The sequence below is a fragment of the Mugil cephalus genome, chromosome 22 (genome assembly GCF_022458985.1).
Source record: "Mugil cephalus isolate CIBA_MC_2020 chromosome 22, CIBA_Mcephalus_1.1, whole genome shotgun sequence".
Taxonomy (NCBI): domain Eukaryota; kingdom Metazoa; phylum Chordata; class Actinopteri; order Mugiliformes; family Mugilidae; genus Mugil; species Mugil cephalus.
This window is the reverse complement of record NC_061791.1, coordinates 17,104,427-17,120,820: the sequence shown is the minus strand read 5'-3', so window position 1 is coordinate 17,120,820 and position 16,394 is coordinate 17,104,427. Positions and strand designations below refer to the sequence as shown.

The following is a 16,394-nucleotide window of genomic DNA, read 5'->3' as shown; positions in this document are numbered from 1 at the left end:
ATTATTTGCCTCAGTAAAGCTCTCAGGCAAAATGCAAAATGCAAAAAAAATAAAAAAATACAGCAATCCTGCAAAGATAATATCCTGACTGTTAAGAAAAAAACTTTTATTTTTACATTTATATTTCAGCAAACCTCCTCCTAAACACACATCTGTCTTAACAAAGAAGAAAAAAACTAATCGTTCAAAATCTGGGAAGAAGGAGACTGAGGGAAACGCATTACTGTTCACCTTCCAACACACTTGGTCTCAAGATACAACATTAACCACTGGGAAATTCTTCAGCAGAAGAAACAGCTGAATAAAAACGTGATTGAGAGTTCATGGTGGAATCATTAACCTTGATCCAAGCTCAGACACACACTCTGTGTCTGACGTCCTGTCCTCCTCTGTGCGTACAGTCTTTTTACACCATAACATGTGGTATGTTAGAGCGGCAGTGGAGCCGCTGCATGTTTAGCCTTTGCTTTTTGTTTTGTTCTTTTTCTTTTTGTTGGTGGTGCTGCTGCTGCTGGCCGGAGGATTCGGGTTCACTGGTGGAGCCCCGAGCTTCTTGGTCTTGGCTTTTTTCACTTTTTCCTTGATGGCTTCGATGTCCAGCTTACTTTCTGTGGGGGCTGCGACACAAAGGATTACAGGCTTAGTTGTGCTATTACAGTGCATGTTTTTGTTCCACACTTTGCTCTTGCTCGGTTTTCAACCTCTACCTTTAGTTGTATGCTTCATTAAAGGCTTCTCTTTGGGAGGGATGAAGGCTTTGTTTCGCTCTTCCTGTTTCTTGGTCAGTGCTTCTGCTTGCTTGACCTGAGAAAGAGGAACAACGACACAGTCACACATTACTCTATCAATACGAGGAACCTGAAATTAGACCACAATAATTTAGTTGCTATCCAGTGAGACATGGGTTAAAATGCATTCTCCTTCAGAAATGAATGCTTACCTTGATTTCCTCCATCTTCTTCCTCCTTTTCACACTTTCACGCAGGAAGAACTCTCCTGTGGAAAGCTCCTTGTCAACCTGCAAAGGAAGATCACGTAGTTAAAATCAACATTAAACGAACCTCCAGGTCAGAGTGTGAAACCTTCCTTTGGGTTTCTATTCTATTTTCAGTTTATCAGGTAAACATGTTGTGTAGAAAGTCAGTTTCAGGTTAACTCTTCCTGACCTTGCTGTCTGGCTGTGGAGGGGGGAACGGCGTGTACTCCTTCTTCGTGCTCTTCTTCTTGGGCTCCTTGCGCTTGGCCAGGTTCTTGTGGCGGAACTTGGGCAGGAAGCGCTCCCAGCTCTCCACCCGCAGGTCGGGGTCCTTGGACAGCTCTCTTTTGATCATCAATGTCTGGTGGATGCACGAGAGATTGGAAAGGGGCGCAGGCGGGGTGGGTGGATTTAATAACAGCGGTGAAAAACGTGACATTCAATGACATATGCGAATACGGCTTTATCCTGCTGTAAAGTACCATTTTAGAGTTTGACCAATATGGACTTTTACGGCTTGTTTTTTATTTATTTTTTTTTTTTAACATCGTTCTTGGCAGATACGTGCTGGTGATTTTTCTGAGTCGATATTGGTTTCTCTCCCTCCATATATGATAAAAATGAGACAATGATAACAAATACTCCAAGTCTGAATTTAACGCTCTTATGTATACAAAATAAACTGGTAAAAAAAGGTAGAGCACAAGCATTTTCCAGCTTCCAGCTGTAGATGTTCTGTTAGCAGGGGAGGGGCGATGTATGGGCTGCATGGGTCCAGTGTCTGGAGCAACACAGAGCTGCCTGTGGATGCGTTTCTCTGTAAATCTCACTGGGACAGAACTTTACTGTATATGTATCTGCAAATGCACCCGCGTTATCAGCCGATGCCAATACCAGTAAAATATCAAATATCGGCCCGGTATATTGGTCAATCTCTAGTACAAATTATTACTCCTGGCCAACTCAAAAATCATAGATATCTTCCTCTGGAGTCATGAAACGGTTTCATCTGGAAAAACTTTTGCCAGGTAAAATAACACAGCAACATTTGGACATTCTTATATATTACTGTATTGTTTTATGTTCCTTCCACATCAGTGCAATTTGCACATGAATGCCTTCATGCCATCACAAAGGGACCTTAACTGCTGCAATAATCTAAACTCAACCAACACGTCCTGCATGGGTATATAAAGTCTTCCTCTTGAATGTGGGCTTTCTATGTCACAGTACCACAGAAAACGGTTAGTTTGGTAACACACCACTTTGTGTTACGGCAAGGAGATTTCAGCAGCTCAGTGCTGTTTTGAAAGGTATGTTCTGTATTTAGTACTGTGGATGTCCTATGCTATTTTTTTAAGGCACAATAAAAAAAATACTACAAATAATTAAAGTCCTTCTTAAACTGAATTAGTTCTGCAGAGCATCCGCAGCTCTCTAATGCCCTCAGCTCCAGGATGCGCCAACCTTGGCGTACAAACCCAGAAAATTCTTTTTTCGATCAGAAGATCAAGAACAAGGATGGAAAAACATCTTCATTGGGCATGACGGCGTCTGGCCAAACATATGGAGAACTCCTGCTTCTCAGTGAGCAGAAAGCCTCATTCTAACTTTACCGGGTTTCTGTCATCAGTTTGAACGTACCTTGATGTTGTAGATGGGGTGGATGTTCTTCATCGTGTCCAACACCACTTTACGGACCTGAACAACAGAACGTGTTAAAAGAATTCTGTTTCTGTTGCTTTTATGAGTGAACTGTTTTTCTGAGGAACCAGAGGCAGCCAACAACTCTCACACATAGACTCAAAGATTTTTAGATATGAGCTGTTCTTTACACTTATGTCATTTGAGGTTTAGGAATTATGACTCATTTTGAAATGAGAATTAGTTTTTAATGGTTTACTTATGATCAGTCAGTGGAGATTAGCTTTTCCATGCTTTATTAATTTCTGCTCTATGACTTTATAGTTATTACTGGGCTCCAGTGAAGAGAATGCAACACTTGTGACAGTCCTACCTCCTTTAGGCCGTTGTAGGGTCCCAGGGCTGACACCGTGTTGCCCTGTACCATCACATAGCAGTTGGTCAACAACTCTAACGCCTGGAGTGAAGAGACAGGACCGGGGAAAAAAGCGTTTATTTCAGAACTTCTGGGAAAAAAATGGGAAGCAACCTTTGTTCCCAATGTTATTCTCCTCCTGAACTCTAAGAACTATACGACGGTCACAATAACTTAAGTCCTCCTGTGTTACACTCAAGTGCAATATCACATGTCCTCTTGTACAATACTACTTTGACACTTTAACTACATTGGTCTTGATATTATTTTCCACAATCCATTTCTTCTGTTACTGACAGCAGGCCTGCCATTGTACATAAGATGCTGTTTGTTTTTTCTAGTTTTTTTTGCCCACATTTGCAATTTTTATTCTTTTGTTATCTTATTCTCTTGCTCTTATTTTATGTACCACTCTTCGCCCTCCTAATTGCCCTTCGGGGATAAATAAAGTTTTTTCTGATTCTGAAAATATCTGTCACCGGTAAATATACACATTTATTTGTTGGATATAATGAGCAATGCTGCCACCTAGAGTGTTTTATTTAAAAATGCTAGATCAGACACCATATCTACCAAGCACAACACAGAGGTTCAGCTCATACTGTGGCTCAGAGGAATTAAATTCCATAGCTTCATTATGAACGGCTCAGAACAGTTAATTTCTAATCTCTTGTCTGCCTGGAGACATTGTGCAAGGTTGATATGTAAAGAGATCAGCACACTTTAAGTTAATATCAACTCTGCTGAGTTTGCTATGAAGACCATAGATGCTTATTTATTAAAAAGTTAAAGCCCAAACATGTGTGACCTGGGTCAATGACAATAAAGAGAAAGTGGGGTCTCTGAGGTAACTACTGCTTCCTTGTGTATATGAAATCTGCTCGACTCTGATGCGGGACTCACTTTTAGGGTGGAGCCCTTGGGGCCAATAAGCCGCTGCCTTCGCTTCACAAACCGCTCTCTGTTCCTCACCAGGGTCCCGATTTTGATGATGTCACAAGCCACGTCGTCCTGCAATATCCGCACAGCCTGGAAAAAGCACGGCAATAAAGTAGCCTTGATCAATCTTTATCTCTCCATTGCTGACAATCAGTTCCTCTAACATACATAACAGGCTGCAGTAATCTACAGAGCAGACTGTTACCTGTTCAAATGGGACGCTCCTCGCCAGCAGCTTAATGAGATCTCTCGCTCTTAAGATGGCGTAGGGATCAAATGTTTTCTTAGTGGTGCAGACTGTAACGCTGCCTTCTATCAGGTCCAGAGAGGCTTTGATGTGCTGAAAAAAACATAATCAAGTTGAACATGTTAGAATTAAAACACGTGTTAAGAGATCATTATTTCACGTTATGTGAATATCATTGGATCTGACTGTAGTATAGTAGAAGTATGTCATAGTTACGTCAGTAGTTATGTAGTTTATCGTGAGCAGTCCATGGGCAGTGCTGCATCAAGGAGGAATTATTGAGTTGTATGGTGACTACATGTTGGAAGCCAAACACACAACTACTATTCCTCTGAGTCTGAAAACCACTTTTATGTGTAATGCATGTAAAGTATAGGACACTAACAGCTGTGTGTGTTACTGTTCCATGTGGCTGAGATGCTCTTGCAGTTAACCAAATAAACAATACAAAAATTGCAGCAATGACAAGAGATTCACAACAATCAATAAGAAAGAAAGAAAGAAAGAAACAAACAAAAAACTAGGTCCTGGAAAACTATGATATGGAATATGTCATTTGATGTTGACGCAATGATTGAAAAAGAACTAGTGTTAGCACAATTACATTTTTTACATTCTTCCACATGCGTATAACTGTTATACTTCAATAATATTGCCTGTTATGTTCCAGTAAATTATTATTATTATTTTAGCTTTTGAAATGAAGCATCTACTGCTTAAAAATACATTTAATATAGCAAGAAGTCTGAAAAGGAATAAAAAACAAGAATCGACAACTGTAGCCATTTAAAATTTCGCTGGATGCAATAGTGTTTGAAGCGCAACGAGCAGTTCTGAGCAGAAAATGCTGTGATCTTAGGTGCTCTTGTCCTAAACTCAGTGCGCATACCGACTCTCCTAAAGCCTTCTCCACCAGCGGCCAGCACTCCTTCAGGTAGGCTTCTCTGTATTTGGGGAAGAGGGTGGCGAAGCTGCTCTCCTCCAGTAGGCCACGGGGGTTGTCGTCTCTGGTGAACGCCGGCTCTTTCCATCCATCAGGAACAGTCAGGAGTTCAGATTCATCCACTGTGGTACGTCAGAATCAGAATTATGAAAAAAATAATGATATCTGTAATGTTTTAATCCCTGATAGCACCTACTCACAGCTGTCTATTTAATCACCATACGTCTACTTCACTTCCCAAAGGTTAAAAGAGCTAAAGATCAAACAGGTAATAGCAGTACAGCCACAAATTGCCAGGAGTGCCACTAGTGTGTAGTAATATATTCCTCTGGTGCTCTTCAGCAATGCAACACAATATGCATGGAACGTTTTAAAACAACAGTCAGAGGAGGTGATAGAAAGCTACTATATATTCTGGTTTGAATTCAAAACTGGACCCTTCTCCTTTCCTGTAAGTAGTGTTTTTTTTCTGCAAGTTGAACAGTATGACCATTTGTACTGATTTAATGGGTATCTATAAGGTAATGCACACTGAAGGCCATCTTGGCATGATTTTAACTGACACTTTAAAAGACTTTTAAATTGCACAAGTCCCCTTGAGGGCCTCGGATGCCTGCTTACAGGCAGTAGTAGTATGTCTGTGTAGGTTCTCAGTGATCCAGCTCATAGTATAACACAAAGTAAGCTGAAACGAGGGCAACTGGGCTTGTATGGTTTTTAGAAGAAGAAAGTAAAGACACGAATAGCAACATGTGTCGAGATTATCCGAAGTAAGCTGCTACTTGGTGAGTATGTGGCAATTGGGAAGGTTTACATTAAAATAAAAACAATGCCCGTCTTTTTTCCTATTGTGGCATCAAAACGCAGAGGGCGAGGAGAAACACGTCCCAAAGCAAACACCTGTTTACAAGACGAGAGCTCACTTGCTAGGCTAAGGCTAAAACATGCGTACATCTCGACATGTCAACAAGCCGTTTAACTGAAAGGTTCAGCTGCGCTTCACGGTGAAAAGCTAGCTGTCTGTCTGTCAGGAGGCCACGACTCGGTGGCACCCATTACTTACCCTGAGGTTTCGTCTTTTTAGATTTTTTGCCTGTTGGCGAATCACTCACGCCGTCTTCTGTCGTGGAGGACGCCATTGTTGACTAGAGGCGGAAGTGACGCGCAGACACTCTCCTTCGTGCGACTGAGTTCCGTGGTTGGTTTTCATATACGACAGCGCATTACCGCCACCACGGCTAAAACATGTTTAAAACATGTTTAAACATCAGCAGTTTTTCTTTCTTTGAATGAGAAACGCGTGAATCTAAAAATACCTAAATATGAATTGACCTATAAGTCATAATTTTATGGTGCTCATACATCCAAAACAACTGCTGTTCATAAATTTTCCTTCCTTACTCAAGATGAACAACCAAATAATAATAATAATGATCTCAACTTAAAGTAATGCCTTTTGTAGAATCATAAATTATAATAATTTTCAAATTGTGTTTTTGTAAATGTCATTTGTCTGAGACCGTCGAGTGATTATGTGGAAAACTGTTACTCAGAATTCTTTTATCCATGTCTGGTTTTATAGAGAAGCTTCTTCATTTCCACCAATGGCACAACACACACCCACAGATGGAATTCCAAATGCTTTATTTCTGCCGTAGCTGTTCATAGTATGCCATGATAGCTTTGGTTGCACTCACAGACAGCATTGTTACTCCCAACAAGCCTACTGATCCAGCCACGATGGAGATCACCGTCATGTGCTCTGTCCCTGCAGAGACATGGACACAGTTTATTTTATGATGGATGTACAGACGGTGTATTTAAATACTTGACATGGAAATGCATCCTGACACTGAATGAGTTCAGTGACAAAAACCATCAAGAAACTATGACCAACTTTACAATTTGAAATTCGCTGACTTGAACATACAATAATAAAAATGTAATGTAAAACATGTATAGCGTAAGAAATGGTAGATTATATTTAAAATCAAGTGAACCTGAACTTTCTGAATTTGTGCAGATGCTCTGTTGATTTGAACTCACAGTTTGACGGTTTGACTGACTTCCTTGTGTTGACCACAAGAGGACCAGCGGACACAACACCTGCTCGTTTTCTTCCTCTATCCAGTTTACTGACTGACCTCCTGGTGCGTTCCTGGCTTGTACAGTTCTGTAACAAAATAAGAGCAATCAAAATGTGGTCAGATCCACAATATGGTAGTGTACTGTGAGACGATACTGAGTGGAAGTACTGTTAAGGCAATGAAAACTGATTAAACCAGATGGAAAAGGGATTGTGGATTCCTTGTATAGCCAAATACATTTAACACGTTAATATCAGTTAAACATGGGGCCAGGTACAAATTGACAACAAACTGTCATTTTACTTTTGTGCAATCTTCATCATGTCCACATATGTTGACGAGGCAGTGAAAGTAGAGAGATAACCCCTTGGGCATGGTGAACATCTGAATGGAAAATCTGCTTCTCTGTGCCAGGCCGCTAACAGGGAGCCACTGGAATGTTTTGTCAACAGGACAGCTGGAGAGGAAAACACAACACACAGGTTAAACATATTAAAACACAGTTAAATCACGTAAGGTTTGGATCACCACCTTACAACACACCTCATTTACCCTTTAACAAATGTGCTTATGTCTGTAAGGTCATAGAAGGATTGAGGTGTACATCATTATTGGATTAGATTAGATTCAACTTTGTCATTACACATGTACAGGTAGAGAGCAACGAAATGTAGCTTAGCATCTAACCAGAAGTGCAATAAGCAGTAAGTCCATGTAGGATAAACAGTATGATCCAATATGATATATAAGCAGTGTTTTACAGATATTATCATCATTATTATCCTTTACTACAGTTGCAAGTATCTAGCAATTTAACTGACAAGGTGTTCACACAGCAGTCAGTCTTCCAGGGTCACATGTTAAATACCTGTGCTGAAGAAGAACCCCCTGGACTGTATCCTGAGGATCGGAGCTCTCTGTGGACCAGCATGACTCCACTTGCAGCACAACGTCTGAGGCAAAAGAGCCGTTGGTCTGCAAGTCCACCTGGAAGAACAGGGTGTCCTCGAGGCCCATTTCTATGGAGTCCCTGTAGCTGTTGGTGTAAGACTCGTCCTCAAACAAGGTCATGGTCAGACCCAGCTGCAGTGATGAGTTGAACTCCACCAAGGAGACGGAGGAGAGCCTTCAACCCAGAACAAACGAGCGACTTATAAACCATTTCTCACGTGTTGTTCCTCCATGACAGAACCATTAAATGCACTGCATCTATAATCTGATGTGACTCACCACTCCATATCCACACGGACTTGAGCGTTGCGGACGTAATGGCGTGGGTAGATGCACTTCCAGACAACTTTAAGGTCCCGCCGGCTGATGGTGTGTTCTTTGGTCAAGGTGACGGTTAGAGTGTTTTGGTACTTTATGTGGGTGTCGTTGACCTAGATAATACAAATACTTTTTACGTGTCCAACTCAAATATTACAGCAAATTCAACTTTGACATATGTGTCATCCAAAAGTCTGGATAACAGCATTGCAACTAAATGGGAAGCCTCTTACAGTTTTCTTTCCTCAGAGAAAGATCACTGGAATCCATCACTGGGTAAAGAAATGATCAGGCTATTCTAGCAAAAGGGAACGTGTGTACATATAGACTCAATTTCAGCTTTGGGCAGACCTGACTAGCAGTGTGGATCTACCATGGTAATGTCAGAGATATGAAAAGATATGAGAGAGGTGAGGCTCCCAAAAGCTCATCTGTGCAAGGCCTAAAGTGTCACGGGAAATATAGAGGTTATAACAAAATGCTAATGCCTGATTAAAATCTGTATTCTTAATTCAAAATGTCAATCTGGTTATTAGTTTCTCTTTTTAAACTGCATACTCAAATAGATGTGTGAATTACTTTGAATGTTATGAATATCCTTTCCAAACTTTGAAAGATTAATATTTAAATAATTTCTATAAATGTACAACGAGTTTTTAATTAGTGAGGTTTTATTTCTATATTCCTTCATACACAGAACCCGTCAATCAGATAACTTCAGTAGAGCATAAGTACACTCACTCACCTGCCTCTCTGTTCCACACTCAGATGATTTTCGTGATGTGCTGAAGTAGTACAGGAACTCGGTCTCATTTACGACGCACCGGCCGTCGTTCAGCTTCAGCTCAACCTCGCCCCCGATGCGAGAAGTCAGGTAGGACTTAGCTATCGTACCAGTCATCAGTTTATCCAGACACTGGCTGAAAAGGCCACTCTCTGTTTGACAGCAAGAGTTAGAACAGGCATGCTATTTGCATCACTGCTGATTTTATGGTACACTGACAACAGCAAGCTAAAAAATGTAAAGAGGAAACTTAAAGATACTGTAAGTGATGTGTGTCTTTAGCTGTATTCTGCAGTGACTATAACAATTTCAAATGTTTATCTGTGATGCTTTTTGTATTAAGACAAACGTCAGCATCAATCTGTCAAAATGCAATTATTCAATGATACATTTGACTTTAACGGAGTTCACACAATGTCGTAACTGTACCTTTGCACACTGGATGTGAAGCCACAGGACGCTGGGTGAAAGGACTCGTGTCATAGAAACCGTCCTGGCACACACAAGAATAGGAGCCCAGAGTGTTGATACACAGAGAATTACGGGGACACAGAGTTGGGTCGGACGCACACAGGTCTGGACCTGACCGAACAAACAGTCAAAGCAAATAAAATCCCACAGAAAGGAAGATTCAGAATTGACTAAATGTGCTGCCAGAAAACATTTGACATTCTTGTAGGCTTAGCTGAGACCAGAGCAAGTTTTGAACCGTCACTTACCATCCCAGTAAATGACCCCATCTTTAACAGTGAAGTCAGTGGTATTCAGGGAGCTAATGTAATCCAGCTGATCTTTAACAGACAGGGGCACGTCTTCTTTGCCTTTGGAGGCATCAAAAGACATAAACAGAACCTCTGTTTTGTCCGGCTCGTTTGCTGGTTCAAAGTTGACTGAGTCGATGCGGACGGGCTGATCAAAACCTTCCAACAACTCCTGCAGCTGTGGGACACACACCAAGAAATGATGCTTCACCAGGGATATTAATGTCATCACGCTAACACACTCAAAGGAAAGATGTCACTCCATTCAACAGGTGTAATATTTACAAAGGTCAGAAGTTATTTCATGGCAATCTATCCAATAATAGTCAAGATATTATTAGAATAGAATAGAAAGACATACAGTAACTGTCCACAGAATTATGCTGCTAGCATGGCCAAAAACTCTTCAATTCTAGTGAAATCTGTCATAAACAGTTAAGATGTAATGCAGGTTTGACATGTTAGTGCTACGGTGCTCTCAGTCTACTGGCAGCCATGACTCCTACAGAGTTTACTGTCAGTTAGACATGAACATCCTGGTTATAGTTTTATAATGTTTGCACATGTATAAACCACGACCCCATTCCAGAAATACTGATAAATCCATATTGTGGTTTTAGTGGATACATTTCATCTCTGAATTCAAAAAGTCAGACGATGTTTTGCAATATTTCTGACAATATACTCAATAGGGATGATAGCTATGATTGCTGATCTATACATTGAACTTCTCCCACCTTGTTTATGTAGATCTGCACCATTTTAGCTCTAGCTTCTGATTCATCGTCTTGTAGATCCTCAGGCAGTGACCAGGGCACGACTATTGTAAGACCCATGTCAAAATCCAACAGTATTTCTAGAGATGCCACAAAATGGAAACACGGCAGATTAAGATTATGATGAAAGATAATTAGCGGCCTTACTGGTTTAATGCTGCCTCAGACTGACCATGGTCCTCAGCGTGTTCAGCCGCCCTTGGATGGAGCTCTGAGGAGGAATTGGCTGCTGTAAACCACAGATTAGAAGGTGCAGACTCCCACTGTCCGTCACATTCTTCCCACACGTCAAGGAGGTAAGTCTCCCCGTTCTCCAGCCCCCCGAGGTGCAGCTCTGGGGTGTACACACGGCTGCTCTGGACGGGGGCGCCAGTCTCCATGGACAGCACATATATGAAAGCTACAGCCACCTGCTGTGAGATGCTGGGTGTCCACAGGGCGGTGGAGTCATTGGAGCGGTACCTGAGATCAGACACACCACCAGGTTCTGGACAAGGGAAGCAAAGATGAATGAGTTACACAAAGACAAAAACATATGCTGACAAAAGGACTAAACTAAAGACAAAAAGATGTACAATAACTCATGACATGTCGAGTATCCAGAACAATACATCCAAGATGGCCATACTGACTTGGACAACATTCCCCATAACCCCATCCTGTTGGATGTTGGTCTTCTGCATTACCCGTTTGTGCCGTGACTGTCTTGGCGCTCATGAGCACACCGTCCCCACACAGTGCCTCCACTTTGGCCTGGTAGCTGGTACATGGTTGCAGACCCCCAACAGTGTATTCGGTGACGAGCGTAGTGTTCTGCAGCACCTCGTCGTTGTAAACTCTGAACATGGAGATGGACGAGATGTTCTTCACCTCCCAGCTCAGGGTGTAGTTGTGAGGCCCAAACGATGTCTGACGCAAGGCCTTGATGGTGGAGTGAACTGAGGAGCAGAGAGGGGTCCGTTAAAGGGTTTTTGAAACTCTAGTACAGAGCTTCTTTAAATATAAACACGTGACAAGGAGCCATTAGATTATAGTTTGTGAAAATATCTTGTTATGAAAGATTAAGAAGGAAGTGATAACTTCTCATAATGATCACAGTTTACTCCATGAGTTATGTTCAAATAATAGATTTCCTTCTTCGCGTAATTTATGAAAACAATGTTGCTACATTTTGTGTTCTCCAACCAAATATACAACTGCTGGTTTCTAAAGTATCCCTTTTTTGTTAAAGGATGTGCTGAACATTTATGCACTTGAATTTTTAAGACCTTGAACACACGTTGCACATCATTTGTGTAATTTTTTCTTTTTTCTATTTAAATGGGGAAAAAAATTCTTTGACATAGTAGCCCTAAACAAGGTTACATATTGAAGGTACTACATATTTGAATTCAATGATGTTCTCCATTGCTGCTGTGTTGTACCGTATGTGCTTCTGTTTGTCTTTTTTTGTGCGATGATGTGTAAAATTGAAAGTGTAGAGAGCGTGAAAAAGAACTTCACCCACGTACAATAAAGTCTAACGAACTGTAAATGGAACCGAGGCTCATCTCATCTGAATTACACGCCGATATCAACCTAAGTTTTGCAAACATTTGCCATCCTTCTAGCTGCTGGTCATTTTGTACCACGAGCTGTGTGTGCAAGTATCTGCAAATCCCCCAAAAATAACAGGGGAAAGAAAAAAAAAGCTACCACTGGCTTAGTTCAACTGGGGTGGTAATTACCCGAGTTCCCTTCATTCATGACCATCTTGCTGTAGCGGGACTCCATCCCTGCCTGACAAACCGTCTGCAGGCCAAACTTCACCCTGGTGCAGGGCTGCAGGTCAGACAGGCTGAAAACAAAGTTCTCCTGCTTTTGCCACAAAGCGACCTCCTTTATGACGTGGTCTGTACCATTGAGGAAGAAGGTGGTGAGGAGGAAGAGGGAGTACTTGCGGTTCAGAGGACAGTCCCATGCCAATGATATGCTGCTAGTGTTCCATGATATGACATCAAAGTCCTTAGGAATGTCTGGGTCTGATGGAAAAAAGAAATTAAAGAACTATAGCAACCTTTTCCAAGTTCGACACTTTCTGTTCAGATAGCTGTGCGGGGTTTAGCCCATTCAATCCAGGTCCATTCCAAGACTACTTTACATTATTGTCAACTGACTACTTCACATCTATGCAAAAACAAATCAGGTCCCGTAAACGCAAATGTTTAGCAAAAATGACTTTTCAAAACCTGGACATAATTTAACTACAATATAATCCCAGAATAGTTACTGCTACTATCGTAATTTAGGAGAATTTGTCAAATAATCAGACGGCATCATCTCACTCCCAGCTCATACCAGTAATGGTAGCGATGCAGGTGAAGGACTGAGTGTCTGCAATCTCCACACAGGCCACATAGGGGCTGCAGGACTCCAGAGCAGAGAAGCGGTAGTGGCTGTGGCTGGTAGTGTCCGTGCTGTGTGTGTTGTAGGAGTCCAGTTCAACGTGATACAGGGTCACAGAGTGAGTGGAGAAGACATCTGGGAGATTCGGCACCCAGGAGACCAGCAACGTGGTGGGACGTCTGGATTCTAGTTTGACAGGGAGACGTGTAGAGTGTCCTGGAGGGGGAAACAAAGATACAGACATTCAATTAAAGCAAAAGTAAGACTTTGGTGGCTAAGCATCCTCTATTGCAGTTTAGCATGAGGGTGGCTCTGGACTAAATGTCAGGTAGCGGTAGGTCCATATACATTCCCCGAAAAAATACGTATTATTAATTACAATTCTGATGCCAACTCTGATTAACAGTTGAACGACAGTTCACTCATCACCGTGTTGGAATCTTGTCTGGTTTAAGAGAAATAAGAGATACAACATGACAGCAAATATAAGTTCAACCCAAGGTCTGATTAAAATACTGATTCTCACCTAATGCAAGGAAGAAGTTGTCATCCTGGTGGAAGAATATTGTTCCATTTTCACATGCAAACACCTCAGTGGGAGTCAGCAGGTCCAAGAAGGCCTGAAGAACAATCAGATCAATGAAGCTGTCAAACTATGCAGTCGGATGAGCTATGCGTAAAAACCCAAGTTTGATGTGATACATACCTTTGTGGTATTTGTTGGAAGTTTTACAGGTTTCTGCTGGCCTCGGATTTTGGTGAGCTTTGTACCTTTGGGTGAGACGAGCACTCTTTTAACATTAATTATTTACCATATTGTTTTTTATAGAGTATTACAAAGTATTACATTGAGATTAAAGCTATGGTGCTTACGTGGGCTGATTGTAAAAGTCCACGACTGAACCGAGCCCCCATACTGGAGTCTCAGCTTGTTTTCTATGCCAGGTGACACTGTCAGGGTTGTAACCTTGCCCAACTTCCTGATGGATACTAAGGCTGTGACGTTGAGCCATATGTTTCCATTTTGCCTAAAAAAGAACAGAAAACATTAAAACTCTGGTAGATTACGTCGTTCTCTGGACAGAAAATAATTTTCATTTCTGTTTTACCATTTGATCTAATTTTGTGAAACTGTCACTGTACATTTAGCAACCAGATAACTTTCCGCCTCTCACATATTGGCATGCATTCAACTCAAACTGTTACGTACCCCTTTCAAATCTAGGGGGCAGCCATCTTTGTTTTGGGATGGAAAAGTGGAGAAGAATTTACTTTTTTTTTTTTTTTTTTAAATAATTTAGTCAGTGGCTGTATTTTTCATCCAAATGGTGAAAAGAAATTTAACGTTAGAGATATTTGTAAAACAGCGATGTTCTTAAATCGTAATCGTTAATTTAAATGGAGAAAAAAAAGCTTTGGCTTTTTATATTCTGTGCCGAAATTGCTGATAAAACTCCACGTTAAATATCTACACCTTTACAATCTTTCAGTAGAGGTCTAGAGTTTAATTAACAGAAACATACCATTTTGTGAATGGAGTTTGGCCTGAGCTGCCGTTCGCAGAGCGGTCGCAAACGCACCTCACCTGGCGGCATTACTCGTTTCTGGAATGAACTTACTTTAAAACGTAAACGTCTCCCTTGAGTTTACCTTTCAATGGCGTTGTCTTTGCTCATCCAGCACAGTGAGAAAGAAATATCGTCGCAGCTTCCTGGTGGAAAGGCAATGTTTTCAAATGTAAAACTACACAATTTTACCATTAGCCTGTACAGCAGTTCGGCTATAGACTACTCACCTAACGATATGGTGTGATGCACCAGTATGAAAAAGACGAACGAATAGTGTAAGGACTTCCTGAAAACATTAAAAGCTGATTAATCCTCGGGATTTAAATAAAACTGTGAATTCTGAATGCGGATAATACATTTCTTACATTTCCTTTGTAATTCCAGCAAACGAACGCGTGTTTTTCCTACAGCGAGGATCGTGCTAGCGTCGTCACACAGCTAATAAGTGGCAGGTGTGCGCTTCCATGACTCACCTGGTCAGATTCACCGAACCACTGGCGATGTGAAATAGTTCACTTCATTAGTTTTAATGTCTCATACCATACCAGTGCCTATAGTTCTAGCTGTTATTAATCAATTAATTAAGCTCGTGTTAAGTATGTCATGTCATGTTGGGCTACTATTTAATAGTGCAGTTCGGAGTTGACAAGTTCCTTGAGTATTCACCTCACTAGGGTCGCAGGGGTTGCTGTATATGGAGGACCAACTCTGCCATAATGAAAAATAAATAAATTAATAATTAATAAAATACCTACAGATATATTCCATAAATAAACGAATTAATAAATAAACAACTCATTATAAATATATATATAGGCATCTACAGCCCCATCAAGGTAAGGACGAGTTGAATTGTTTTTAGTATGATTATTAATATTTCCAGATGTAGTTAATACAAAATAAGAGGAGAAAACGGTTCTAATGAACAAATTGACCCTTTTTCCACAGGTTTTCTTTGACACCACTGTCTATGAGAGGCCTTTTCAAAACTGCTCTACAGTTTCAAGTCTACTATGTCTATCTGTCTATATAATATATACAAGATAAGGCATTAACCCATCTGATCTCTTCTTTATTTAGATTGCACTTATAGCCAAACCTTTGAGACTTCAGCAGAACAAACAGCTCCCACCTGACGTATCTGCTGAAGATGTGACTGAGCTGCTAATGGAGGAGAGCAAGAAGATTCTGAGAATCCAGTGAGTATCTGAGGAACACACACAGAAACATACACTCACACACCACACCTGACTTTTACTCTGCTCATAAGGAAAACCGTAAGATTAAACTCTTGTTTTCTTTGTGTTTGAAGGATGTAGGAATTTAAACTGGATGGCCTCCATAAGACTAATGCCAAACCAGCTGGTAAGGACCCACTCAGCACACTAGTTTGAATTCAACTGATTCACTTCATTTTCTCCTGTAAATACGTTCAATCTGCTCGACACCTCTCGTCTTTGATTGTTTCAGGTGTGGGAGGTGAGCAACAGTATCAAGAATAGAAATGTGGAGTTTGTGGAAATGTGGAGCCCATGCCTCCTAACTTTCAGTAAGTTACATCTGCAATTCGTCTCTTCTCAGAAGAGATGCATTGTTGAAG

At 41.0% G+C, this 16,394-nt stretch overlaps 2 protein-coding genes across 2 annotated transcripts; both read right to left on the bottom strand.

Moving 5' to 3' along the window:
* Positions 1-85: 85 nt before the first annotated feature.
* krr1 (KRR1 small subunit processome component homolog) lies at positions 86-6,343 on the bottom strand. The gene is made up of 10 exons (XM_047575843.1): positions 6,228-6,343; positions 5,111-5,286; positions 4,180-4,314; positions 3,939-4,064; positions 2,994-3,077; positions 2,621-2,677; positions 1,167-1,337; positions 941-1,018; positions 708-804; positions 86-617 (listed from the first exon to the last, which is right to left on the bottom strand). The coding sequence occupies exons 1-10, from the start codon at positions 6,301-6,303 to the stop codon at positions 457-459; spliced, it is 1,161 nt and encodes a 386-aa protein (XP_047431799.1). The 5' UTR covers positions 6,304-6,343; the 3' UTR covers positions 86-456.
* Positions 6,344-6,791: 448 nt separating this feature from the next.
* On the bottom strand, positions 6,792-15,282 carry LOC125000160. Its single transcript, XM_047575555.1, has 19 exons — positions 15,160-15,282; positions 15,022-15,080; positions 14,877-14,937; positions 14,100-14,254; positions 13,933-13,997; positions 13,753-13,846; positions 13,179-13,442; positions 12,569-12,862; positions 11,528-11,779; positions 11,014-11,328; positions 10,803-10,921; positions 10,024-10,243; positions 9,734-9,886; positions 9,266-9,456; positions 8,482-8,633; positions 8,120-8,377; positions 7,555-7,708; positions 7,211-7,337; positions 6,792-6,932 (listed from the first exon to the last, which is right to left on the bottom strand). Coding segments are annotated over exons 1-19 (3,060 nt in total). The 5' UTR covers positions 15,162-15,282; the 3' UTR covers positions 6,792-6,807.
* Between the last annotated feature and the right edge of the window lie 1,112 nt (positions 15,283-16,394).

Bases quoted from the DNA above. Each gene is read 5' to 3' on its own strand.
- krr1 (XM_047575843.1), bottom strand. From the start codon at position 6,303: ATGGCGTCCTCCACGACAGAAGACGGCGTGAGTGATTCGCCAACAGGC. The intron at 4,315-5,110 runs GTATGCGCACTG...TGTTTTTTTCAG, and splicing joins AGAAGGCTTTAGGAGAGTCG to CACATCAAAGCCTCTCTGGA. The intron at 1,019-1,166 runs GTCAGGAAGAGT...CTTCCTTTGCAG, and splicing joins CTCCACAGCCAGACAGCAAG to GTTGACAAGGAGCTTTCCAC.
- LOC125000160 (XM_047575555.1), bottom strand. The intron at 10,922-11,013 runs GTCAGTCTGAGG...TGGCATCTCTAG, and splicing joins TGAACACGCTGAGGACCATG to AAATACTGTTGGATTTTGAC. The intron at 6,933-7,210 runs GTGAGTTCAAAT...ATGTCTCTGCAG, and splicing joins GTCAGTCAAACCGTCAAACT to GGACAGAGCACATGACGGTG.